Source organism: Dendroctonus ponderosae, unplaced genomic scaffold (assembly GCF_020466585.1).
Source record: "Dendroctonus ponderosae isolate FM_Combo_2020 unplaced genomic scaffold, Dpon_F_20191213v2 Dpon_F_20191213_1, whole genome shotgun sequence".
Classification (NCBI taxonomy): Eukaryota; Metazoa; Arthropoda; class Insecta; order Coleoptera; family Curculionidae; genus Dendroctonus; species Dendroctonus ponderosae.
Window position 1 is genome coordinate 59,583,765 of NW_026017110.1, and position 23,432 is coordinate 59,607,196.

Consider the following 23,432-nt stretch of genomic DNA (forward strand, 5'->3'; position numbering starts at 1 on the left):
CTGGATCGATACGTCGAGACACAGCTAGAAACGTATTTTATTCAGTCTGAAAAACGATGTAGTCATTTAAACAACGTCCGCCGCATCGGCAAACATTTTTTAAAAAGAACACGTGGACAGCCAAAAATATTGCTTTTTAAGCGGAATTTCCCAACTAAAGTGGTAGGTGAGAGTAGAAAATGACCATGGTTGAATGTAGTTTGGCCTGCTACTAAGCGGTTTTTTCAAATTTAAAGTAGGTATACGTCGAGTCAACGTGCCGTATATAAAAAGCAAGATTTAATATGCAAACAAATGCTAAATTTCGCCGACTATGACTTGGTACCTAATCAATTAACTACATTATATCATAATATCAATGTTTTTAGTTTTTATTATGACATTATTACAAAGCGAACGTGCGTTCGTCAATAGCGCTGCAACTAATTTGTTTGAATATGCGGTAGCAGCCACACAAAATGTAATGAATTTAGTTCATGATCCGCAAACTTATTAATTTTTTGTGTTGCCAGTTTAATGAGCAGGTAATTCGTTCGCACTATTTTTTAATCGCTTTGCAGTTGTGTTGCATATTAGGCAACTTGGAAGTGTTGAGATAACCCAAGCGTCTCAAAGTAGAGAGTTAACTCAAGTGTTGATAAGAACCAGATTAATTTCCTTTCAGCAAAGACAGCGATGGAGGAAACATGGCCAGCAGCAACCATATACAAACACCCAACTGTCCTAAATCCTCTGAGCCAAACTGCGGGCTCGAGCATTCGACAATAGAAATGGTGGTAGCCACTATAGCAGAATCAGAAAACAATGAAAATGACAATGGAAAAATACCCGTTAAAGTGGCTGAGGAGATCGTCAAAGATGTTCAAGCCGAAGAAACTTTCTTTTCCATCGCGATTCAAGTGTTCATACCATTTCTCATTGCTGGATTTGGAATGGTATTTGCTGGACTGGTTCTGGATAGAATACAGGTAAAAATAGACTTGCAAGGGCCAAAACATTTTATATAGTTGGCCGTTTTTAGCACTGGCCAGTATTTGAAGAAATATCAGAGCTTGTCATCCTAATACCAGCTCTGCTGGGGCTGAAAGGCAATCTGGAAATGACCCTCGCATCCAGATTATCCACGCAAGCGAACTTGGGTCATATGGACACTACCCAGCAGAAAATCAGTATTATCGTCGGAAATTTAACGCTTATTCAGGTAATTTTTCGCAACAATTTCCGTGAAACGTAACTAGTTTTTCAATTTTTAAGAGCCAAGCTATTGTGGTCGGTTTTCTTGGTGCGCTCGTCGCTATTATTATGGGTGGAATAAAAAGCAACGAAGTAGAACTGGATCATGCCTATATTCTATGCGCTAGTAGCTTGATCACTGTATCAATTGCTAGCTTCGTCTTAGGGCTAATTACTGCCGGAGTTATAGTGTTTTCACGACACTGTAAAATTAATCCAGATAATGTAGCAACGCCTATTGCCGCTAGTTTAGGAGACATTACATCGTTAACTTTGCTCTCTTATGTGTCGACATTTTTATATGACTCTATTGGTAAATGCATGGTAAATTATTTATTGCAACATCAATAATCACCCGATTGTAGGTCAGCAAGATTGGTTGGCACCGCTGATTATTGCCGTATACATTTTAGCTATTCCGCTATGGGTATGGATTGCGAAAAAAAACCCGCAAACTCGAGAAGTCCTTTTCCATGGATGGACTCCTGTTGTTGGAGCGATGCTTATCAGTTCTATAGGTGGACTTATATTAGATTTCATGGTTTCCAGGTGACAAAGGCGATTGATAATTTTAATTTAAACCTGATGAAACTGTGGTTTTTTAGATTTGAAGGAATCGCCGTTTTTCAACCGGTAATAAATGGTGTTGGCGGTAATTTAGTGGCAGTACAGTCAAGTAGAATCTCCACAGCTTTGCACAAAGAGGCTGAACTGGGTATGTTGAATTCGGGAAATTCTCACGATGAAGATGAAGCTAAAAAAATCTTCATTTCTCCCATGACTGCCTTTTGCGGGCATGATGGACACGCAAGAACTACCAGAGTTTTAATGACGATGGTCATTCCCGGTCATGTAATTTTTATCTACACCATCGATTATATTAAGGATGGCGATACATCTCTCAGTTCTGTTTTCGTAGTAGTATATTTGTTAGCAGCAATTATGCAAGTAGCAACCTTACTTTACGTAGCTTATATTATGATTCATTGGATGTGGAAAAAAAAGATCGATCCGGATAATTCCGCTATCCCATACTTGACTTCCGCTGGGGATTTGCTTGGTATCACTTTACTAGCAATTGCTTTTCAGTTCTTGTACCTGGTCTCCGACCATGATGTGCAAGTTGATTAAATCAAATATTACTTTTCTATTGTGATATTGATGTAGATCATACACATTTTATACATAAGTAGTCTAATGCCTGTTCTGTTGCACCTATTAATAATTTATTTTTAATACAAAATTAGCCTATAAAAAGCGTTTTTATTTTATACCTGCATAGTGTTCCTTAATGATTTTTGAAATCTAAATGAATGATTTAACTGCGAAATTATTCGAGTATGCTTCCGAAAAATGTTTAGTTGTTGAAAGGTCCTGAGATTTAGCACCGACGGGCAAAGATGGTTTTTCCCAAATAAAAATTATCGGAAAAAATGGAAATATACGCGTTCTCTGGAAATTGCCTCCTGCGATTCCATAAAGACTTTTCGAAGGGTGTCATGTTGATATTCCATAATAATCATTCGTATTTATTCTATTATTGGACCATTGTTTCTGCCGCAGCTAATTAACGCACATTTTAGAACAATTTCCTTGTTCTTCAACCGAATCATTCCGCGTAATATTTCAATTTAATTTTCAGTTCAAAAGGCAGTCAAGAAAAAGAATAGTGGCAACATGTGAGAGTACAAAATATTTCAATGAAGAGGTGGGAAGCACGTGTTTTAATTAACGATTGTTTACTTACTACCCTTAGGGACTTACCCAATGATACTATAAATTAAACGGTTTTTTTATCCGAAACGGGGCGTAGCAAGGTTTTTAAATTCACCGGATAAATAATTTTTGAACAGGGAGCAAATCACTAGAGCGCAATTTTTACCTAAAAACAACAAAGTCCCGCTCCTATTCGCACACTACTGCCAGAGCTAAAAAATACGGAATGGAAACGATTTAAAGAGGTTTCGAAATAGTCCGGGAACTTTAGAACAAAAACAGCAAAATTTAAAAATGTTTTTTCTTTATGGATAATTAAAACAAAAACACTAACTACCCTATATCTAAACAATGGCGACAAAACACGTTTACCAAAAATAATAATAACTAAGTTAAGTAACAACAAGTACAGTCTTTATATCTGTTCAAACCTTTTAAGTAACAGCTGGAAACTTGTAATGAAAAAACAGTGTGTTCCTTCGTTCCGTGGCTTTGTCTTTAAAAAAATATACATACTTTTACAAATATGTCATAGAAAAATACTATATACATAACATTGCATTGGGTGTTTGAGTTTCACCAAGCAATTCTCTGCGGATACTCGCTATCACTCCAGTAAAATGTTTTGGTAAAAAATATGTTAAAAGTGAACAAATTCATGGCAACGTATGTGACGAACTCGAGCATAACATTAAAAACAGCCGAATCTACGTTCTTCATCTTAAAACGAATTATAATATACGGAATGAAAAAATACCTTAAGTCGAGTAGACTTTGGCTAATCAGCAATACAGAAACACCAAAAGTGAACAAAATAAAAAAGCTAACATCTTTCTTATCCCACAATGTTTTAATGATTACATAAAACGAGAACATGTAAATGGGAATCAACGCATACCGAAACCACCAATATTTACCATAAAATCTGATCCAAATATAAAACATAAAATGCCGATTATCAGCTAATAAATAAGGATGTACCACAGTATTGTAGTGAACCGCGATAAACGCAAGCAGGGCGCCCAATAAAATTAACAATTTATGGCGTTTAACGAAACTCAAGAAATTAAAGACTTCTCCAACGAAATGGGGCCAACCGAAAACCAGGCAAAACAGACTGAAATAGAACAGTTGCGGTACATTAATCGACATTTGGTGTGAACTTCGGTCCCCAACAACTATACCGCCGTTTATCAACAAGAAAATCAAAAAGGAAATTAAGACGCTGATATAACAAGCAGCATTCAGCCAAAATTGAATTGTAGTAGCCGCCACAGATTTTAAAGGCTTTGTCAGCATATCTGAAAGAAACGCCTTCAAATTCTAAAATAAAACAAATTTAGTTTAATTTTTTAGATGCTATGGGGGTTATCGGGAACTTACTTTGACCGGGAATCTTCCTGCTCTCCTCAATGGAGCGCTTTTTTGCGCCCAACTCCCATACAGTTCTGTTAATATGTATTTGCCCCCATAAATGGCAACAAATACTACATTGGTTTGACGACATATTATAGAACAGAAGCCTGAAATTGATCCATTGCACGGGAAACATTCAGGAAATTTAAACAGTTGTCGAAAACTTACCAACAATCGATGCAGCATAATGATAGTCTTTTTCATGTAAAATAATGAAAAGAAGGATGGTAGTTAAGGAAACTGTGTCCGTGTAGTAAATATGGGCCAAGAAATACAAGGGAGGCAGAAGAGTCATCATGAGAGCTGAAAAAACCTTTTGCCATCCGCCCTACAAAGGCATTAAAACATTAATATAAAAGGTGTGGAATTGAAAATATAATTGCTTACCGCCGTTATTTTAGAGAAAATAATATAGAAGAGAATTAAGTTCACGCAAGAAAAGAGCAGTGAAACTGCTCGAAGCCAATATGTAGAACATAGTTCAAGGGGGCCAAGTAAAATGGAGCTTATTAAGTACAAGCCTGGCAAGGTTGTAACTTTGGGGTCCCACTAAAAAAAATAGTCCCCAGTCACAGAAACTATCGGCGTTACTCTTAAACGAAACTTACAACTTGGAAGTTGAATTTGCAATACTCTTCCCCGAGTGGAAGATGGAACTCTTCATCCACAATCAGATTTGAGGTGCGATAAACCTTATCAAACAAAATTTTGGAAAGAGTAGCATAAATGGCAAAAACTGATATAAAAAATATGTTTAGCGGCTTCATTTTTATTAGCAGCACAGTAATGGTTTTAAAAAATCTAAGCAGCTGAACTCAAAACAATAATCACTTTGAACATTTTCAAAAACTAATGTTAGCCTCAAAATTGCTGACAATTTGTGACATTTAAGCGAAAGTGCCCACACTGGTATTGCTGAAATGCGATCAGTGTAGCCAATCCTAGAAAGTTCTTCTAAAGTAAAATGCCTTATAGCGACTCCATTCACTGGTTAGGAGTGCTTACCGATACCTGAGAGAATTGTGGAGTAGTATCAAATCCAATATGGATAATTATATTACCTGTTAAATGTAATAAAGGGCATTTACGAAGAGAAGGAAATTTTTACTGAGCTGACAACCTTGCCTTAGTGGCCATCAGCACTAAGTGAAGTTTGTATGTGTATATTTTGTGATTAAAATTATAGCAGAAATGTGTATTAGATACTTTTATATAATCCTTCTATTAAAACAATTATCATCTCTGGTTTCTGCTGATGATGTGGTGGGTTGTGGAGGATTTATTCAAAGTCATGTTCCCATTGATTTCTCCAAAGTTGAGGTTAAATTGTGAGTATAATATATTTTTAAATTATATTATCAAGACAACAGGCCTGAAAATACCACAAGTCCATCAGTGAAACACTCATCTGATATGGGTAAAGATGTTAAAGTTAATTTTCCTCATTTAGCTCCTAATTCAAAAAAGTAAAGTGCTTAATTATTTTCCAATAGAGTAACAAAGCAAGGAATTGTAAAAGACAGAACCAACTGTGCCCCAAACAATGGATACTATTTCGTGCCCCTGTATGATAAAGGCGAATTAAAACTAAAGGTAACTTAATCAGCTTCACGTTTTAATTGCTAATTTCAAAGTTATCCCTTCTAGTTATCGCCACCTCCTGGGTGGAGTTTTACTCCTAAAGAAATCAGTCTCACCATTGATGGAACTGATCCATGCAGCCAAGGAAAAGACATTAATTTCAAGTTTGAAGGGTTTGGTATTACAGGCAAGGTTGGCAGCTTAGGAAATTTAGCTGGGGGGCCATCAGGAGTGACTGTGAAATTATCATCTAAAGAAGGAATAAGAACCACAGAAACTCTTGCTGATGGCAGTTTTTCATTTTCTCCGGTTTTCCCTGGTTCATACTCTGTATCAATATCCCATCCAAGGTGAAAAAGCTGAACCGGTAAACCTGAAAAGCATTTTGCATCTCGTTCTCCATTATTTGTAGATGGAAGTTGTTGAAGAGTTCCGTGAATGTCGAAGTAACCGAAGGGAACACTGACTTAGATTCAAATAGCTTACTAGTTCAAGGGTACGATGTAACTGGAAGCATTTTAACTGCCGAAGGAAATCCTGTACAAAACACTATAATAGCGCTATTCAATCAAAAGAAGGCATGTATTGATTTAAAAAAAAAAACAGAAATCCAATGACTAAATTACAGGAAAAACATACAGCTGTAGAAGGTTGCAGTAATAATCAAATGCCGAATTTGTCAGGCAAAGACCAGTATCTTTGCCATGTTACTACAGGAGCATCAGGCAAATTTGTTTTCCCAGTAATACCTTCTGGAAACTATTTTGTTACTCCTTACTATAAAGACGCAAATATCTATTACTTGCCAGAAAGAATTGAATTTTCCATTGGACATACCAGTGTACAGTTAAGCGAGAAGTTTCAGGTACAGTTAAACGTTTTAGTCTTAAATATTGATATTTTGATGGTATAATTGTAAAGGTAATTGGGTTCACCATTTCGGGAGAAGTGGCAAATGGCAAAAACCAACCCATTTCGAACGCGAAAATATTCTTGAATGGACAAGAAATCACCAAAAGTGATAAAACCGGAGGATATAAGCTGGAAAAATTGAAAGTAGGAACCTATCGTATCAAAGCAGAAGCAGGTGATTATAAAACTTGTCTCTGCTTGGTTTGATATTGACTATCTTGAAACCGAATTTCAGAAAACGTAAAATTTGATGAAGTAACTGTGAATATAGACACAACTATGCAGAAGTTGCCCAATTTAGTTCCTTCAGCTTTTAAAGTATGTGGCAAAGTCATCAGTGACAAACCCCAGCATGTTTCCGTTACTCACACCCAGTCTTCCATGTTAGTAGAAACTGATACCGATGAGAAAACAGAATTTTGCAAATACTTGTCTCCCGGGCAGTATGAAGTGAGTGTTAAGGTTGGCGATGAAGACAACGAAAATGGAATACAGTAAGTATCAGGTAGCCCAGTTTTGTCATATAAGACATCAATACCCCGCTACCAATCGGAGATATCTTTTAGATTTTTCCCCCTTAAACATACAATTGAAGTCGCAAATGCACATATAGAGGGTTTGGTTTTCTCGCAACTGAAATCTTCGTTTTCCGGAAGATTGAAATGTATTCGAAAACAAGATTGTGATGGCTTGTACGTGATCTTAGAATCTGCGTCAGATAATATAATAGTTCCTGTACAAAGTGAGTAGACCAAAAATTACTCGAAAAAAGGCAATAATCCTGAATTGTTTAGATGCACTGTACTCGGGTAGCGATATTCATCCGGGAGTGTATGAAGTCGCCTTTTCGAAAAACAAAATCTGCTGGAAGTACTCAAGACAATCTGTAAATATTAACGCCGAAGTTGTGGAAATAGAGCCGTTTATTCAGACAGGGTATCAGCTGCAATTCATTTCTTCACATGATGCCACGGTATGACTTCGTTATCAACAAGCTAGAATGTGTCTTTTAGGGGTAAAACTAAGCATGTTTTCAGATAACTTACAAAACATTAAAGGAAGGAAAGACAGAAACTGTGCCAATTGGCGCAGGAGTAACTTCAAGTTGTCTCGCTCATCCTGGAAAATATTCCTTTTCAATAAGCAGCTGCCATGACTTTGGTTTCAACACAGTCGCGTACAGTGCTCCATCTGAAAGCAACCAAATTACGTTAAATGCCCAAAAGCACTTGACTGAACTGAAAATGCTGGCAGGAAGAGACTATGGTCCGATAGACCTGAGCATACGTATTGGAAATGAAGAAGTTTCAAAGACTGTCGTGTTTTCTAACGACCACTACAAAATCAGTTTAATGCTGAAACCTTCTGAACCAGCTACAATTACTCCCAAATCAGACAAATTACGGTTTTCCCCTGAGAGTGTTGAAATTGAAGGAAGTTCGGACTGTGCTCAACTGGGGGACAAACTCAATGCCGTATTGGGCAAAGTATTTCAGGGCCAAATTCAACCTCCTTTGCCCGACGTTACAATCAGCATAGAAAATACGCTAACTCATGAAATTGAGTCGATGCAAACCAACTCTCAAGGCCTGTACAAATTCGCTCCTTTTGATGGGGTATATGAGTACAAAATTAGCGCTCAAAAGGAGTCGTATACTTTCATTGGTCCAGACAATCAGGGTAATTTCATAGCTCAAAAATTAGCGGAGATTATCGTTGAAGTTTTGGACGAGAATGATCAATCACCCCTGGAAGTAAGTGCTAGTTTAATCACACCTCAACCGGGGAAATTATTTATGGGTGCACATTTTGGAATTTTTGACTTATTCTAGGGCGTTCTTTTGTCTCTGTCCGGCGACCAAAGTTTCCGGCGAAACCTGCAAACTGACTCGAGTGGACGTATCACCTTCCACTCACTAAGCGCTAGTGACTATTTTCTGCGACCAATGATGAAGGAGTACCGTTTTGAGCCTTCCGCTAAATTAATCCCTGTCCAAGAAGGCCAAACAATTAACATTCAGTTGACGTGAGTTGTAAAAAAAAAACATTTCCTGAGCGAGTAAATGAAAATAATTCCCTTGCAGTGGAAAGCGCGTGGCTTTCAGCGCCTTTGGAAGATTGACCACAGTAAATGACGATGCTTTTGAGAACGTCAACATTATTGCTTCAGGAATAGAAAATTGCACGGGAATCTCTGAAGAAAGTTATACTGATGGTTCGGGAGCTTTTAGGATTCGGGGCTTGCAGCCCTTTTGCAGCTTTAAGGTTTATGTTCAAGTGGGAAATAACCAAGCCGATTTGGTGGAAAGAACTAGTCCATCGTCTATTTTAATAAAGGTGGGTTTATAGGAATGTGAAAATTGTGTCTGAGAATTGTCATTTTTCAGAATATCAATGAAGATGCCAAAGATCTACACATTAAAGTTTTCCGGCCGGTTATGATAACAGACGTGCTTCTGAAAATTGTTGCTGAGAATGTGGAGCATTATCGGTTCTTGAAAGTGAACCTTTACCGGGAGACGACCAATCCTTCGCTAATTTACACCACTTCTATAGACAACCTTAATGCAAAAATTGAGAAAAATCGCAATCACGGCATTCTCGTCCATCTCCCTACGCTTCAATTGGACAATAACGACTACTCTATTCACCTGGAACCTTCACATAGCCTCAAAGGTAGACCTTTGATTGAGTATTTTAACGCCAATTCCTCTTTCAAATATATTGAAATCAATTTCAACCCGAAAACCAACGTCAAAGAACAGCCCATTAAACAGACTTCTGTTTGGGCCATAGTATTTATATTTGTTGTTTTAATAGTGGCGTACAATATTCAAATTGTTTTGGATCTTTTAAAGGAGCACTTGAATTTCAATATTGAGAACTTGAGTGCTTATATTCCCATCTCCAGCAATTATAGATCGGTTAATGATTACGATAATGATATTGACCAACTAGTTGAAGACATTAACAACACAAGAAAGCATAGGCAGAAAAAAAGTAATTAGGTACTACAATAGATAGATAAATTTATATAGCAACTGGTGGTTTAGTTAATCTGGTTTTATTCGAGAAGGGTCAAAAAGGAAAAATTGTTCTGTATATATTTGCAAGTATAGTTAATGAAGTTTAGTTGCAAACTTCTTTGAAATTCACGTCTTTGACTGGTTGAGATCTAGTGTCTGCTTAAGTTCGCGGCATATGGCAAACTTTTCTATTATTAATGTTGTTAAAAAAGGTTGTTCTAATTGGTCCAAAACCTAAAATGCACCCATCAGATATATTAATTTTTTGCAGTCATGCCGGGTATCTCAGAAAATAAAATTTTTGATTGATAACTTCTGAAATATAAGTTATCCGTAAAACTCATAATAAGAGAGCTTCCCATATGGTGCGACCTCAAGTAGACCACAGTATTTGTTATAGTATGTGTTGTCCGATTTGATCTAAAGGGTTGGGAATTTGGGGCTATCTATAGTTGTGGTGAGCTATAAATACATTTTTAGCAGGATTTACTATTCAAGCCTGATGTAATATATTAGTGTAATATTGAAATATATAGTATGTACCTATGAGTAAAAGTAAATAATAAATTAGTTGAGTTTTCCATGCGAACTTTCATGTTATTGCCACATAAAGTTTAAAGGGCCGGGGCTGACCAAAGACTGTTTCCCTTAGCGTTAATCTACATTCCATTCTTAGAAGAATTTAAAAAAAACCAAAGGGTTCTAAAGTTTTGAAAATTGCGGACCTTCTTGTTCGTTAGTCTGTAGATTTATTGTTTCTTATAATGTTGTAATCTTTCTCACCATGATTAAGGAAAAAAAATAAATTCCGAAAGCTTCTTAGCTAAAAGAACGTTTTGTTTTCTTACCGCTGCACAGACCGAATTTGCAAGAAAAGTTCAATTATTATAAGTATGCAACATCATCAAATGCAAGCTTATATGAGAATAAAAACTTACCGAAAGCTGCATAAGTTCGAAAAGCCCAAATTACCACAGTAATAAAGTTAACTTTTCCGTCGCTTTAATGCTGCGAGCAGAAGAAAGCAATGAGAAATCATGAGTTGGAAACTGTTGCCACCCAAGCAGGGGAGAATGGTGATCTTTCCAACGTCGAAAGGACGTTGAAAAGGATTTTCGGAAGAAATGTCGCTAAGAAAAAAGTGTTATTAAAGGGATAATCTACAACGGAAGTCACTTTTTATTATCAAAATCCAGAGAGCCCAAAACCAGAAAATTACTTTTTGTTTTCGTGAATTAAACATGAAATTAAACGGTTCTTATACACATTATCAATAAGAACAGTTCGAGTTTCAAGTCTTTTTTGCTCAATCTTAACTAGTCAAATTTGCCACAGTAGACTGCTTTACTATGTAAAATAGGGGCTATCACAACATCAATTATTAGTCTTTTTTGTTGTGAATTACACTCTAACTTGAACGCTTTATGAACTCTAAGTAGCTGCTCAGCTTTGCAAGTTTCAACTTTTTTCGCTCATTTTTTCAACCTTAAATGGTCAGGTTTTCCACAGTAGACTGCTTTATTATTTAACATACGGGTGCTCTGCTGCGAACACACATTCAATTATTAGTCTTTTTCGGATGTGAATTACACTCTAAATTGAACGCTTTTTGTACTCTAACTAGGGACTGCTCAGATTTGCAATTTTCAACTTTTTTCGCTCATTTTTTCAACTTTAAATGGTTTTCCATAGTAGACTGCTTTATTATGTAAGAAATGGTGTTCTACTGCGACACACACCTTCAATTTTTCCGGCCAGGATCCGTCCGACTATTCCCGTTTTTTTGCTCCCTAGCACCCTTCAGGCTGTAAGTATTTCAGAAATGTTAATGCTAACCGATGATTATGTATCATCAATTGTAATAACTGCTATAAAGATATTCAACCGGTTATTGATAACATGCTTTATAACGATGTCAAATATTCTCCAAAAACCATTATTAAATAGGGATTTTGTTTGTGATAACTTTATTTAGTTTTCTAATATGGAATATTTATAGTTTCAGTGTAAAAAGTACCAATACATATATATGCAATTGCTTTGTCTGTATCATAGAACAAGGCTTATTGGTCTGTATTTTTGTATCCCATAACCGTAAAAAGTCTAAAAGAAAATTGAATATGGCGCTAAATTGAAAGCTTGGTTGCTAAGCCCGCAAGAGCGCTGCCAATAGAGTGGGAGGTCTAAATAATGAATGAATAATTTGTGTTACCTGCTTACCGTTCCTCGTTTACCTGGTGTGATAACGAATGTTCTGTCTTGGTTGCTCCAGAGGAGTCGTTCAGCTATGAAAATGAAACGAGTAGGTTTTAGACATGACAATTCTTTAAATATAATGAATGACTAAGTTGGTGGTACCCCCAGAGCGCCATATGTTGTTCCTTCTCTGCCTCAAAGGATGATACGAATTTTATCTTTTATAGTAAATAGGAATGATGCAGTTGTAACAGAGAAACGAACAGACGTTTCTATACTAGGCTTTGTTTTCAATACATTTTGTTGACGTATTAAATGAACTGAAAAATTTAATTAAATGTTGCCCTGGATAGATACGTGCTGGTGCTAAGTTAGTGATAGTTTGAAGTAAGAACGTCGAGTTTTAATCAGTACTGATGTTTTTCGTTTTGCGGCGGTTTATGGTGCTTCATCAAGGTTTTATTGCGTTTTCTTTTGTATCAAAATTCGTCTCTTAACCCGTCTGTGTTAGTAAATGTTAGGGAACCTTATGTTTTGATTTATTTTCATGCGCTTCCAGGGAAACAAATAAACTTGTAAATATTTATATTTTGTATCACAACATTTCGACCGCTCTTCAGTATAAATAGTTTGAACAGTTATCAAGCCTCAAAGAAGTTTAAGTTCCTTTTTGATTAATTCGGTGCAGTGACGTCTAACCCAACATTACATAAATCCTGCAGGAGCAACAGGAACAACAACAGGTAAGTTGAAGATATTTTCCGATTGGCATTTACAAAGCAATGCCAAAATAATTATGAAGTTAATTAAATAAGGCAGGTTTTATAGAACTGATTATATACAGGGTGTATGTAAAAGTTACGCATGTGGCATACTATCGGTTTGATTTTACACTGTTGAAATACATTTTTGAAAATCAATTATCAACTATTATGCTCACCTTACACTAACAACCTTTATTACAAAAAGCACCCCTTTTTGTGGAAATGAGGTTTTGTTTCTTTCACTGAAATTCACCACTTTGCAAAACTAGTTAATTGCCGATTTTTTTTTAGTTCAAACCTCCCTCTTGTAGCAAAGTATTTGCAATTTATAAAATACATATTTTATATTACAATGAATCATAATTGTTACTGTTACCCACAAGCCACGATCATAAAAAAGCACTTTATTGTCAAACTTTTCTCTTATTCAAGTTTCCCAACTGAACACTCTTTTTATATACCTTTGCATAAAATACAGTTTTATATATTTCTATTTTTTACTTTCAAAAGTTAAAGTTTATTTTTGCTGTAATTGCAAACAAAACATCACTTGTGTGTCCAAATAATGTTCTTTTTAGGGGAACATTGCCCTTTTCAATCAAAAATTGAAAAAAATAGTTAAGTAAAATAAAAATACATTTTTTCAAGTCATGTAATAGAGCGTCTTCCCAAAAAGTCGACTAAATTTTGTTTGTTGTGTTTGATTTTTCGTATTCCGATTGATTATGCTACATCATGCGAATTCACCTCTCTTTAAAAAGGTATAATTTTCTATTCGAGGCCCACCCGCTTTTGAAAAACGGTTAGACACTTTAATCATGATGTATGTGGCTTTAACAAAGCGCATGAAATGAGATTTATTATATCTCTACTAGACCTAGAGGAGTGGCCATGGTTGCCACTTTCCTATCCCACAAGCTTGAAATGAAGCTAATAGAAAAAATTAATTAGAGATCATTTTTCAGACGTGTTACGAATTAAATTTAATTTGGCAATAAACCTTGCTAAGTTTTACGACGGCTTAAAATGCACTTAATTCATTTACTGCGTTGTTAACTTAGCATTAGAACGAGATAAATTAGTGTTAAATTTTATTTTCGTGATTGATTTGCTCGATTCAATTAACGGCTTGGAAGTGGCCGATTTACTGATGGCTCAAATCAATGTTAATTCAATAAATTCGACTTTTGTTGGGCCGCATTCTGATACGCCTAACCTTTGGGATCCCAGGACTCATTTCTATTCAGGTCCACTCGTCGTCACCCCGTCTTCCACTGAATGTATGCACAATATTATTCGTTTTGAATGTACAATTACGACTGCAACCGATAACAGACACTTGGCAATGCTAATTATGTTTGAAATCAAATTAAAAGCCGCTATTTGAAATCAAATTAAAAGCCGCTATTAGGTACCCATCCAGTGGTGTTGTAAATGGGAAACAGTCCATTTTCAGGGTAGATTTAAAAAAATTGCTGTTAGATCCCGCTTGGAAGTTAGTATTATCAAACAGCTAATGTATGATATTCAAATTTCGCTTTCTGGGTCAAAACTACTCGAATATCCTCAATCCTGTTGTTATCACTGAATGGAGTTTTCAATTCTATATCCAACTATGGCAAAACGAATTATGTGGCTCAAATGGTTCATGAGAAACTTCGAAAAATGCAGCGTCATGTTTGAGTCGATTTTCCAACTTAAAAAAAAAACGCAAATCTAAAACTTCTTGAAGTCAAGGCGTTTTTGAGAAAACTGCCAACATTCTCTTATCGATGGTTCACATTCTAAAAAGGCCATTTAGTTCTCACTGGAACGATGTAAAAATGAGCGTTCTTGCTCATTTTGTTTTCGAGAAATGAGCAAAAACGGTCGGTCTATAATGAATTTTTAAAGATACGAATATTGAAGAGTTTTCTGGAATCTGGGATATTTTCAAGCAGATGCTTTGTCCTGTGCGGAAGTTAGACTTTTGAAGCCACAACCGTGTCGAAATGGTAAACTGTCCATACTCTTTCAGATTTTGAAAATGTGCAAAAAATTGAGCTGGTCTCTGTTTAGAATGAAAATTTCAGAAATATTGTGTGCAGGAAAATCAGTAGAGATAAGCTTTTCTCAATACATCTGACGCATGTTCCAACGATAGCACGATGATGTGTCGCATTTGATGCATGCACAAAAATGATTTTTTTTCTATGGTATCTAATCTAATGAATTGCAGCAAGTTGCATAATGCAATGGGTTGACTCAATTCGAGTCAAATGGCTTTGAAATTAATTTGTCATAATTTACTGACACTGGGCAAAGTGGAGTTCACTTCATTTCAATTTGGACGAAATCGATAAATCTGGCACGACATAACAACAGAAAATAGAAACTCGTTCAACTAAACAATAAAAACAGTAATATCAATAATGAACATTTAAAGCAATTCCCCATGCAATTTTAATGGATGATTAAGTCCTAATGATTTTGAATATTCTTCTACTTTTTTCCTTTCACTTTTAATTTTATTCGAGCGTAGGTTTTTGTTTTAATTTTATTGTGATGTAATCATTGGTCGGAACTACGTACCATGGAAGCGTGAAAACTGGAAACTGCTCAAGCAAGACTTGCTGTTTTATAATCTTCGTTGAGGTATCGGACCGAAATCTGTGTATTTTCGAAAGACTTGAAAAAATCGATGAAAAAGACAACTTTTATGCGGGAAATATGATTCGTTCCAGCAACACCACATGTGAGCAAACATCGCTATCGTATTATCTGACTATACAGTTAATTTTTGCATTTTATGTTCTAATACGGTCTGTTTTCTAGCAAAACGTGTTTTATGGAAGTGCAATTGGTACACACATGTACATGCATACGTTAAGGTAACAAAAAAAATAATGTGATGCTAAGTCGATAAAGGTATTTTATTTGCGCCATTTATCATCTGAATGCTTCTTTTTTCACTTTCAGTGTAACGGCCTACAACTATTACTAAATGAAATGTTGCCCATTAGGAAAGACAAAGTGCTCAACACCCAAAGTTTTGTTTTTGCTCATTTGCATTAAAGAATTTCAAAAAAATTAAAAAATGGTTATTTACCTACCACGAGATAGGTACATATATGCACGTTATGTTGGTATTTCCATGGTTGTTGTCGCCAAACCAGTAATAGTTAAGATATGATCGAAACCAACGATACCTTATCTATACGACCTTAAAAGCATCACAGGTCGGCAAATATTTACTTTCATGTGGTATCATATTCTATTGCCGCTAATTGTGTTAATTTTTTATTTTGAACTGCGAAAATTGTGCTCTAATTGGTCCTAAGAAGCTAATATATTAATCAGTGCTATTTCCAGCATTGGTATGATTTAACTCTCTTGACATTTTAAGAAAACTGCATTATTTTTATCGAAAATCCTCCTATAAGGTAAGTGTATAGAAACAGGACTAAAAGACTAAAAAACGTTGATACCCTGCATATGCAAAACAAATTTAATTTCAAATTAGGGTGTATAGTGAAGGGCGGTCTGTGCAAATGCTGCTTGTATAATCTGACTAACCCTGTATAGAATGTTTTCATGAGGAAATAAATAAAATGGATATACCTACCTATTCAGGTGACCTAATCTTAATCTTATATATGTAAGTATGTACTGTGGAAAATTCTTTGAACAATGAGGAATCACTGTTCCAAGAAGCCGGGATTTTCGGTTGATTTGAAAGTATTTGGGTGTTATTGAGACTTAATAAAAGCCGACAAGAATCAGCAGTTGCAAAAGTACAAGTAAGGTAATCCAAAAGCTATAAAACACTTTCTCGAGGTGACCCCGAAATTTTTAGAAACCATTTGAAGTTCAGTAGTTATAATTAATGAAACGAGTCATTGACAAGTCTCGCTTCGCTTGTGTACTTGCATGGGTATGTATTATTTTGCGTATCTCAATGTTTTTACATTATATACCAGATAGCGCAAATAATACCAGCAATTTTCTGACCTAGTAAAGGAGGATAAGGCGAAAATTACTTTACGCAAAAAGATACACAAGTAAAATAGCAACTTTCTCTAGATAAATTTCGGTTTTGTAATTGCAAGCACTTAAAGCAAAAGTGTGATCTCTCATGAGTAACCTAATCATCTAGTTACAGTTAATTCATTTGCGCAATTAGTCTTTGCCGATAAACAGTCTGCTAGGAAAATTAAGCTAACACAGCTGTAGAAATTACATTTAGTTCACTAATAATAACAAATTAATAAAGAAAACCAAGCTATTACTAGATAAAAATTGCCATGACGATCCATTGAATGACGCCATCAAAAACAGTTTCTTCCACGCTTTAATTTTTGAATAATTGCGCTTTGTTAATCCAATAAAGTGATTCAGTTTTAATCGAGAAAATTTGAACAGTGCAAAGTCTTCTTTGAAAAACAATTCATTTTTTCACAATGTGCTTTAAGGATGATTCACACATTTTACATTGTATACATAACTGGAATAAATTCTCTAGCGGCGAGGTAAGTGATTTTTCTGAAAATTCATGAAACGCGTAAATATAAACCACCCCCAATCGGATTTAGTCTCTAACTAAAAATGTTAGTTTATGTGGTTGAATACATTAAAATGCTGACGTGTATTGGGAATTTTTAGAAAAATCATGCGCCCACCCGGTAGCGAATTTATTCCAGATAAAATCTTCACCCCATACATAATTTTTCCAAGATTTACCTGTAAAGAAATATACACGCCTAAAAGCAGCAAAAATTACTTCAGTCAATATCAAAGCAAAAAACTTAAATATCTGTTCTAGAATTGAGTTTTGAAATTGCCTTTATGTGGGTTAGGTGTTCCACTTTACGCAATGGCTGTGCTCATTGATAAATCGAAATGGTCTAAATACTTCATCCTTGACAATATCGCATTGAATACGGATTATTTAATAAGTCAACTCTTTGTCTTTTGTACTACTAATCTTTTGTTCAAACACCTAACTGAAGTGAAAATGATTTTTTAATCTCTGTATGTATATTTTGCAACTGAATGACCCCATCGAACGATATGTGTTAATCGCCAGGTTAATTTTATCGTTGATACAGATATTTAATAAGTTGCTAAATAATTTTATAAATTTTATTTAGCAATGGTTTATAGAAATCAGCCCGATTAGTGACCTTAATAATCGTTCGTTCACCGATACTGTTCTGGTTAAATTAAAACTTATGTTTTTCCTATTTCACGCAACATCGATAAACGATCCACCAACTCAAAAACTATAAGTATTGTATATTATTCTCGTGGTATTTAAGCTCACAGTTAAGATTTTCACTCTTTTACTTCCATTATATTGTATATGTAAATATTTATTAATTATATTTCACACGTAAACTTTCTCTTTCAGAATCAACGACCAGAGGAATGTATCGTCCGATATAAATGCTTAAAATTTTTAAGTTATGGAATCAGAAGACCTTCTGCGATATTATTTGGATGAAGTCAAAGATACTCAAAATGATATCAACACGTTAGAATTAGAGGATCTTATTCCAAACGGTAGGAAATTGTGGTCGGCATTGACTACTTTAGCAAACTTTTTGTCTGTCTTCAAAAAACACCAAATTTGAGGCAAAGCGCCCAATCAAAAAAATGTTTTGAAAATAAAAATCCGCGTCAACCAAGATAAGTACTTATTTCCTTGCAAATACTTAAATTACCATGAGAGAAATTAATCCTCAATTTCAATTTATTGGTATTATCGGATTTGTTTTTGTATTGACATTAACATAAAGTATCAATATTTGACCTGCATTTGAGGTTGATTTGATGGATGTTGCAAATAATGGTGATTTTCTGGCTGGGATTAAATATGGGTAATATAAGGTGCTTAATCTTTTTACTGTGGTGTGTGATTTTTTGGATAAATACATTCAGTTAATTTTACGTTTGCCTCTAGACATGAACGGAAAATAGAAGGGCGTAATACTAAATATAAGAGCATGTTTGCGCATTTATCTTTCTTATTTTAATAAAAGTTTTGTGACTAATGTGGTATATTTTTTTTATCTCAGAGGCTGAACAGGCCACAGATTTTCTAGTAAAAGCGGGTCTTTCAAATCTAAATCAACTTTACCAACAAGGGCATGAAATTTCGGAAAATGTGGTAAAAGACTCAGTCAGGCAAAGTCATTTGACTGAAAAGCAGGCTCAAACTGTTCGATCGCGAGTCGCAACCCTTAATAAAACTCTGCGTAGTCGTCAGCCACGCAGAAAACATCGCCAAGATGTTAGAGATGTTGCTTGGAACGTTGAGGTAAAAATTTGTTACTTTTATAAAATTTGTTGTTCATTCTTGTATTTTTTCAGACTTCTAGTACTGGAACAAGGTCCAGAAGTGCCACACCGGATTCATTAGATTCAGGGGACAATCCCAATTCGCAAAACGAAGATCTCACTTCTGACGAAGATCATCAATTATCCTCGCTACCTCCATTGTAAGTACTTTTTTACATTTTTTTTTAATTGTTTGCTAACAAAATTTTAAGTCCGATTGATTGTCAAAACCAAAATATTTATTCACAAATAGATGATCAATGAATTAATTTAAATTTTTGATCTTTGGTGCTCAAAAAAGTGGGGGTGTTGCCGGAAACTCCGAAAAATTATGAACCTTCACTATAGAAATCGTGGGTATGTTAGACGTGATAGTGTTGTGTTTAGCTAATAACTGCTTGCTTGCAACGCATACAAGGACATGTGTAATTCTTTAAAAAAAACTGAGGCGCTTTATGATGTTTCCCGATATAACAAAAAAAAATAAGCGTTCACTTATTAAAAGATATTAACATTCACGCCTCGTCCTTATGGTTTTTGTGTACAAAGCCTGCGCTTGTAGATCTCAAGGTTCGCCTAACAAAAATTAAGGCCGGCGCCTATTAGATCCCAGCTCAGAACTACCTTCCATATTCATTCATGAATCAACATTGCAGTAGCGGACTGAATATATTTTTGTTCAATTATTTAAGTTAAAAACCTCAAACAAAATATTTACGATGGGAAAGCCAGAACGGGGCGCATGATAATACAGTAAAGAAAACCTGTTTTGCGATTGAAATTCAATAGAAAAATAAATTTATTCGTTAGCAGTGGATTCATATGAATTCTTATCAATTCTAAATAAATATAAAAAATTACTTTTTTACTAAATTAACTATCCAACATGTAATATTTCTGTACACTCTTAATGCGGTTGCTGTAATAATATTTCCATCGCCTTGGCTATCCGTAGCTCAAAAAGCTTGACCAGTATTATCATCGGAAAACTATGCATACTTCATTACTCATTTGCATTATCTTTTGCGAAGTTAATTGGATTATGCGAATTAGACCATTTTCCAATGGGTTTTCAATTAGTTACGTGTGTTTGATGGTTCCTAAATGGTTCTTTTTTCGTTCCTACGGTAAAACATTTTGTTGAAGTTTACTTAATAGGAGTGTTACTTGAGTCAATGATTCAAGGCTTTTATCTGGTGCATGTGGTGTTTTAATTGCGTCGAAAATGTCAGCTTTTTAGTTGAATGCGCAAATATGCTGAAATACAGGGTCTTTCAAGAAACATCCGCTATATAATCATTCAACTTGAAATAGGATGGTGAAACGTTCCTATAAATTAGGCTTGCAACTGCTCTGCTGCCGAGGTACAGGGAAGTTCAAGATGTTTGTCTTGATTTATTTGGACTATTTTACTATATATATAATTTGTTACTGTTACAAGATTATCACATTTTGGGCAATTGGGCTGTTGCTTCATTGTATTTTAAGCTGATTGATTATAATCCATAGGTTGTTGTATACCTATTATTTGAAACACCCTGATTGGCAATCTTAATATCCACACTGCAAGGAACATTTCTGTTGCATTTTCTTGAGCCGTAACGTGTTAAAATATAAATTCCGCGGATTTTTTATTAGTTTTCGAAGCATGAAAAAATGTCTATCAATAACCGATATGTGAATTTCAGTCCCTCCGAACCCACGCAACAAATAAGCAAAAAATCGAAAATAAAATGGACTTCGAGTGAACCTTTACAAGGTGGGAAAAAGTTCACTCGATATGATAACAAAGGAGATATTGCCCACTTAGGGTCAGAAAATGTGGTATTGAAAGGATACCAGCCGCTTACCGAAAGTGGTTCTCCAATCTTTCCTCTAAGGGGCCGAAGTGGCAGTGATCCGACCACAGAGGTACATTTGCAGCCTCTGAAGTCGCAAAATTCGGTTTGTTGATGCAATGAAAAGAATTGCTTGTATCTATTTAATAAAATTTAAGGATATATTTACGGGACATACTCCAAATTTGCATACTCAATTAACCAGGACCAGCAATAATATTGTAACAACGAACAATCATTGTAGCACCGTCTACATTCATTGTAACGAACCTAACGAAAATGAAGCTATTAGCTTTGAAGGACTGATTAAGCAAAGTGAAGTAAATAATAAGAATGAATCAACGGTATGCAATCGGAAGTTACCCCCCATCTGTTATTATTCAGTTATTGTGATTTTAGAATTGGGAATTAGAAGATGGAGTGTGTGTAGATGAACTTAGCGATAGTGAATATCAGTATTTAAAGCCACTGTTATATGTGGAATTAGTTGCCATATTTGATCAGTATAAAATAAGCTATCATAAGAAAAAGGCCAGTACAAAAAGCAAAGGTAATTTACGCAGCTTTAGCTAGGCTAATTTTAAGCATGTGAGTTCATTTTAGGTGGTAACGTTTTTGGAGTAAACTTATCAACTTTAGTAATGCGTGACATGCCAACACCAGCGGATAATTCCATGGTACCTGTAATATTCCAGTGCCTTATTACGCAACTGAACACAAGGTGCATTACCGAGGATGGTATCTTAAGGCTAGCGGGACAGAAGCAAAAATTGGAGACTTTGTGCTCGGAAATAGAGTTAAAATTTTACAATAGCCGACCACATGTTGAGGAATTGCTGCGAAATGCCACTGTGCACGAACTGACTGGAGCTCTTAAGAAATTACTTAGAGACTTGCCAGATCCCATTTTTACCATGGAGCTCTTTGATATGTTTTATAAAGCTGGATGTAGGTATATTTCGTATTACAATGGATTGCTACTAAGAACACCGCTTACTTCTTGTTTTATGTAGCTATTCCAAATATTGAGGACAAAATTCGGTCATTGAATTTGCTGGTTTTAATGCTTCCGATCGAACATCGGAATACCTTCCGGATTGTGCTCAGTTTTCTCCTAAATATTATAGAGCATGAAAGCAAAAACAGAATGGGACTGCACAATGTGGCCATGATTACTGCTCCCTCATTTTTTCCTCCAAAATTACTTTTACCCAGGTAAATCATCAACTAATACCAACAAGCATGGCAAAGAATCCCAGTTTTTGCCTTTAGGGATAATCGAAAATTCATTGATAAACAAGTGACTAAGGAAGAACTGGCCAAGCAAATTAATGGTGCCGCAGTTTGCTGCTGTATCATGGAGACTCTTCTGAAAGCAGGGAAAAAACTCTGGACAGTACCCAATTATTTGGCATCTCAGGCGAGAGAAGCCCAACGAAAAGCCCAAGTCAGAAAAGACCTGGGAAAGGACAAAGAAAGGAAAATGGTAAGTTGTGTAAAAAATGCAAGTTTGTCTGATATGGGAAGCTACAGGTGGTTGGTTAGTTCGTCCGTGTAAACCGGGTTGGTTCGAGGCCTCAGCACTGTTTATTCATGTTTTACTCATTCAATAACATTTTTAACCAATTTTTATTTGTTGATAGACGCTATACAACTTCCTGTTTAACTAGTTAACATCACTGACAACAGATCTAACCCAGCTAGTCAGTATTCATTAAGTAAGTGCATGGGAATTACGTATTAAAATTTCAGCCAAAGTGCAGAAGTTTATTGGATGCAGGGACTCATTAGTTGCTTTTGAAAAAAAACATTTGGTATTATTTTACTTCTATTTCGTAGTGCAGTTTTCACTTTCGTACATGTAAAAAATGTTTAAAATGCATTTTATTTTTCAGCGGTCAGGAAAAACAAAGTTAGTGAGAAGTAGTACTCAGTACGAACCAGGTGCAATGAATTTACCAAGAATCAAAAAGGACTTTTATGTGTAGCATTTAGTGTTAAAACTCATTCCGTTAACTTATCCACGTTTTAATATTGCGAATGTTTCGAAATTGAATCTTTTGTTTTTCAACTTAATTAGCTCAGTCTAGTTTGAATACCGGTTTTTGTTCTATTTATTTTAGCTTTTGATTATACCTGCTCGGTAACGGCAATGTAAATTCCGTAACTTTGCTGTGAAGTGACGAAAATTTTTCCACCAGACTAAAATCCATTAGGGAACTATTAGTTTCAAATCCACCTTAAAAAACTTAACGACATTTCTGTTTGAATTTCAACAGATTCAAAGCGTTTATTATCTACCAAATACCTCCAGTAATTTTAGGAACGTACTAACTAACTGTTAAATCATGCTCATCAGATAAACGTTATATTGTGATTCTAACGGTATTAATCTTAAAATATAATCGAACATAATAACTATGTTTTAATGT

The 23,432-nt window shown here is 35.3% G+C and overlaps 4 protein-coding genes across 10 annotated transcripts in view; 3 read left to right on the forward strand and 1 right to left on the reverse strand.

The window, feature by feature from the left end:
- The window catches only part of LOC109532949 (solute carrier family 41 member 1), a 16,376-nt gene extending 13,886 nt beyond the window's left edge, over window positions 1-2,490 (forward strand). Inside the window, exons 1-6 of one of the 4 annotated variants that reach the window (XM_019898105.2) lie at window positions 28-162; window positions 665-968; window positions 1,022-1,201; window positions 1,255-1,546; window positions 1,599-1,782; window positions 1,839-2,490. In XM_019898105.2, the coding sequence (XP_019753664.2) occupies window positions 687-968; window positions 1,022-1,201; window positions 1,255-1,546; window positions 1,599-1,782; window positions 1,839-2,364 (1,464 nt within the window). In that variant the 5' untranslated portion in view covers window positions 28-162; window positions 665-686 and the 3' untranslated portion in view covers window positions 2,365-2,490. Of the gene's footprint in view, window positions 1-27; window positions 236-396; window positions 525-664; window positions 969-1,021; window positions 1,202-1,254; window positions 1,547-1,598; window positions 1,783-1,838 lie in introns of those variants that run through there. The other 3 variants (XM_048670560.1, XM_019898104.2, XM_019898103.2) reach the window with 3 other exon arrangements.
- Window positions 2,491-3,236: 746 nt separating this feature from the next.
- On the reverse strand, window positions 3,237-5,316 carry LOC109532867 (putative Dol-P-Glc:Glc(2)Man(9)GlcNAc(2)-PP-Dol alpha-1,2-glucosyltransferase). The gene is made up of 5 exons (XM_019897951.2): window positions 4,974-5,316; window positions 4,753-4,914; window positions 4,534-4,693; window positions 4,333-4,472; window positions 3,237-4,272 (listed from the first exon to the last, which is right to left on the reverse strand). The coding sequence occupies exons 1-5, from the start codon at window positions 5,130-5,132 to the stop codon at window positions 3,526-3,528; spliced, it is 1,368 nt and encodes a 455-aa protein (XP_019753510.1). The 5' UTR covers window positions 5,133-5,316; the 3' UTR covers window positions 3,237-3,525.
- A 159-nt stretch (window positions 5,317-5,475) lies between these two features.
- LOC109532866 (nodal modulator 1) lies at window positions 5,476-10,716 on the forward strand. Its single transcript, XM_019897949.2, has 13 exons — window positions 5,476-5,693; window positions 5,859-5,958; window positions 6,013-6,296; window positions 6,359-6,524; window positions 6,575-6,811; window positions 6,868-7,033; window positions 7,094-7,352; window positions 7,425-7,600; window positions 7,653-7,831; window positions 7,896-8,612; window positions 8,691-8,884; window positions 8,943-9,195; window positions 9,246-10,716. Exons 1-13 carry the CDS (start codon window positions 5,557-5,559, stop codon window positions 9,864-9,866), a joined length of 3,489 nt encoding a protein of 1,162 aa, XP_019753508.1. The 5' UTR covers window positions 5,476-5,556; the 3' UTR covers window positions 9,867-10,716.
- A 1,571-nt stretch (window positions 10,717-12,287) lies between these two features.
- LOC109532869 (rho GTPase-activating protein conundrum) lies at window positions 12,288-23,418 on the forward strand. Of its 4 annotated transcripts, XM_019897956.2 has the most exons (12): window positions 12,288-12,823; window positions 18,234-18,385; window positions 18,901-19,142; window positions 19,196-19,323; window positions 20,851-21,106; window positions 21,159-21,344; window positions 21,400-21,550; window positions 21,604-21,948; window positions 22,014-22,215; window positions 22,273-22,486; window positions 22,644-22,718; window positions 22,896-23,009. In XM_019897956.2, the coding sequence occupies exons 2-11, from the start codon at window positions 18,289-18,291 to the stop codon at window positions 22,668-22,670; spliced, it is 1,848 nt and encodes a 615-aa protein (XP_019753515.1). In that variant the 5' UTR covers window positions 12,288-12,823; window positions 18,234-18,288; the 3' UTR covers window positions 22,671-22,718; window positions 22,896-23,009. The 4 variants fall into 4 exon arrangements, with proteins under 4 accessions (XP_019753515.1, XP_019753512.1, XP_019753513.1 ...); XM_019897953.2 differs by lacking the exon at window positions 22,644-22,718 and having other exon boundaries at window positions 12,296-12,823; window positions 22,896-23,418; XM_019897954.2 differs by lacking the exons at window positions 12,288-12,823; window positions 22,644-22,718 and adding an exon at window positions 16,071-16,266 and having other exon boundaries at window positions 22,896-23,418.
- The last annotated feature ends 14 nt before the right edge of the window (window positions 23,419-23,432 follow it).

Coding starts and splice junctions, on each gene's coding strand:
- LOC109532867 (XM_019897951.2), bottom strand. CDS start 5,132: ATGAAGCCGCTAAACATATTTTTTATATCAGTTTTTGCCATTTATGCT. Junction 4,694..4,752: donor TTTTCTCTAAAATAACGGCG/GTAAGCAATTAT, acceptor ATGCCTTTGTAG/GGCGGATGGCAAAAGGTTTT. Junction 4,473..4,533: donor TTATGCTGCATCGATTGTTG/GTAAGTTTTCGA, acceptor GATCAATTTCAG/GCTTCTGTTCTATAATATGT.
- LOC109532869 (XM_019897953.2), top strand. CDS start 18,289: ATGGAATCAGAAGACCTTCTGCGATATTATTTGGATGAAGTCAAAGAT. Junction 19,143..19,195: donor ATGTTGCTTGGAACGTTGAG/GTAAAAATTTGT, acceptor GTATTTTTTCAG/ACTTCTAGTACTGGAACAAG. Junction 22,487..22,895: donor AGGACAAAGAAAGGAAAATG/GTAAGTTGTGTA, acceptor TTTATTTTTCAG/CGGTCAGGAAAAACAAAGTT.
- LOC109532866 (XM_019897949.2), top strand. CDS start 5,557: ATGTGTATTAGATACTTTTATATAATCCTTCTATTAAAACAATTATCA. Junction 6,297..6,358: donor GTATCAATATCCCATCCAAG/GTGAAAAAGCTG, acceptor CATTATTTGTAG/ATGGAAGTTGTTGAAGAGTT. Junction 7,601..7,652: donor TATAATAGTTCCTGTACAAA/GTGAGTAGACCA, acceptor TGAATTGTTTAG/ATGCACTGTACTCGGGTAGC.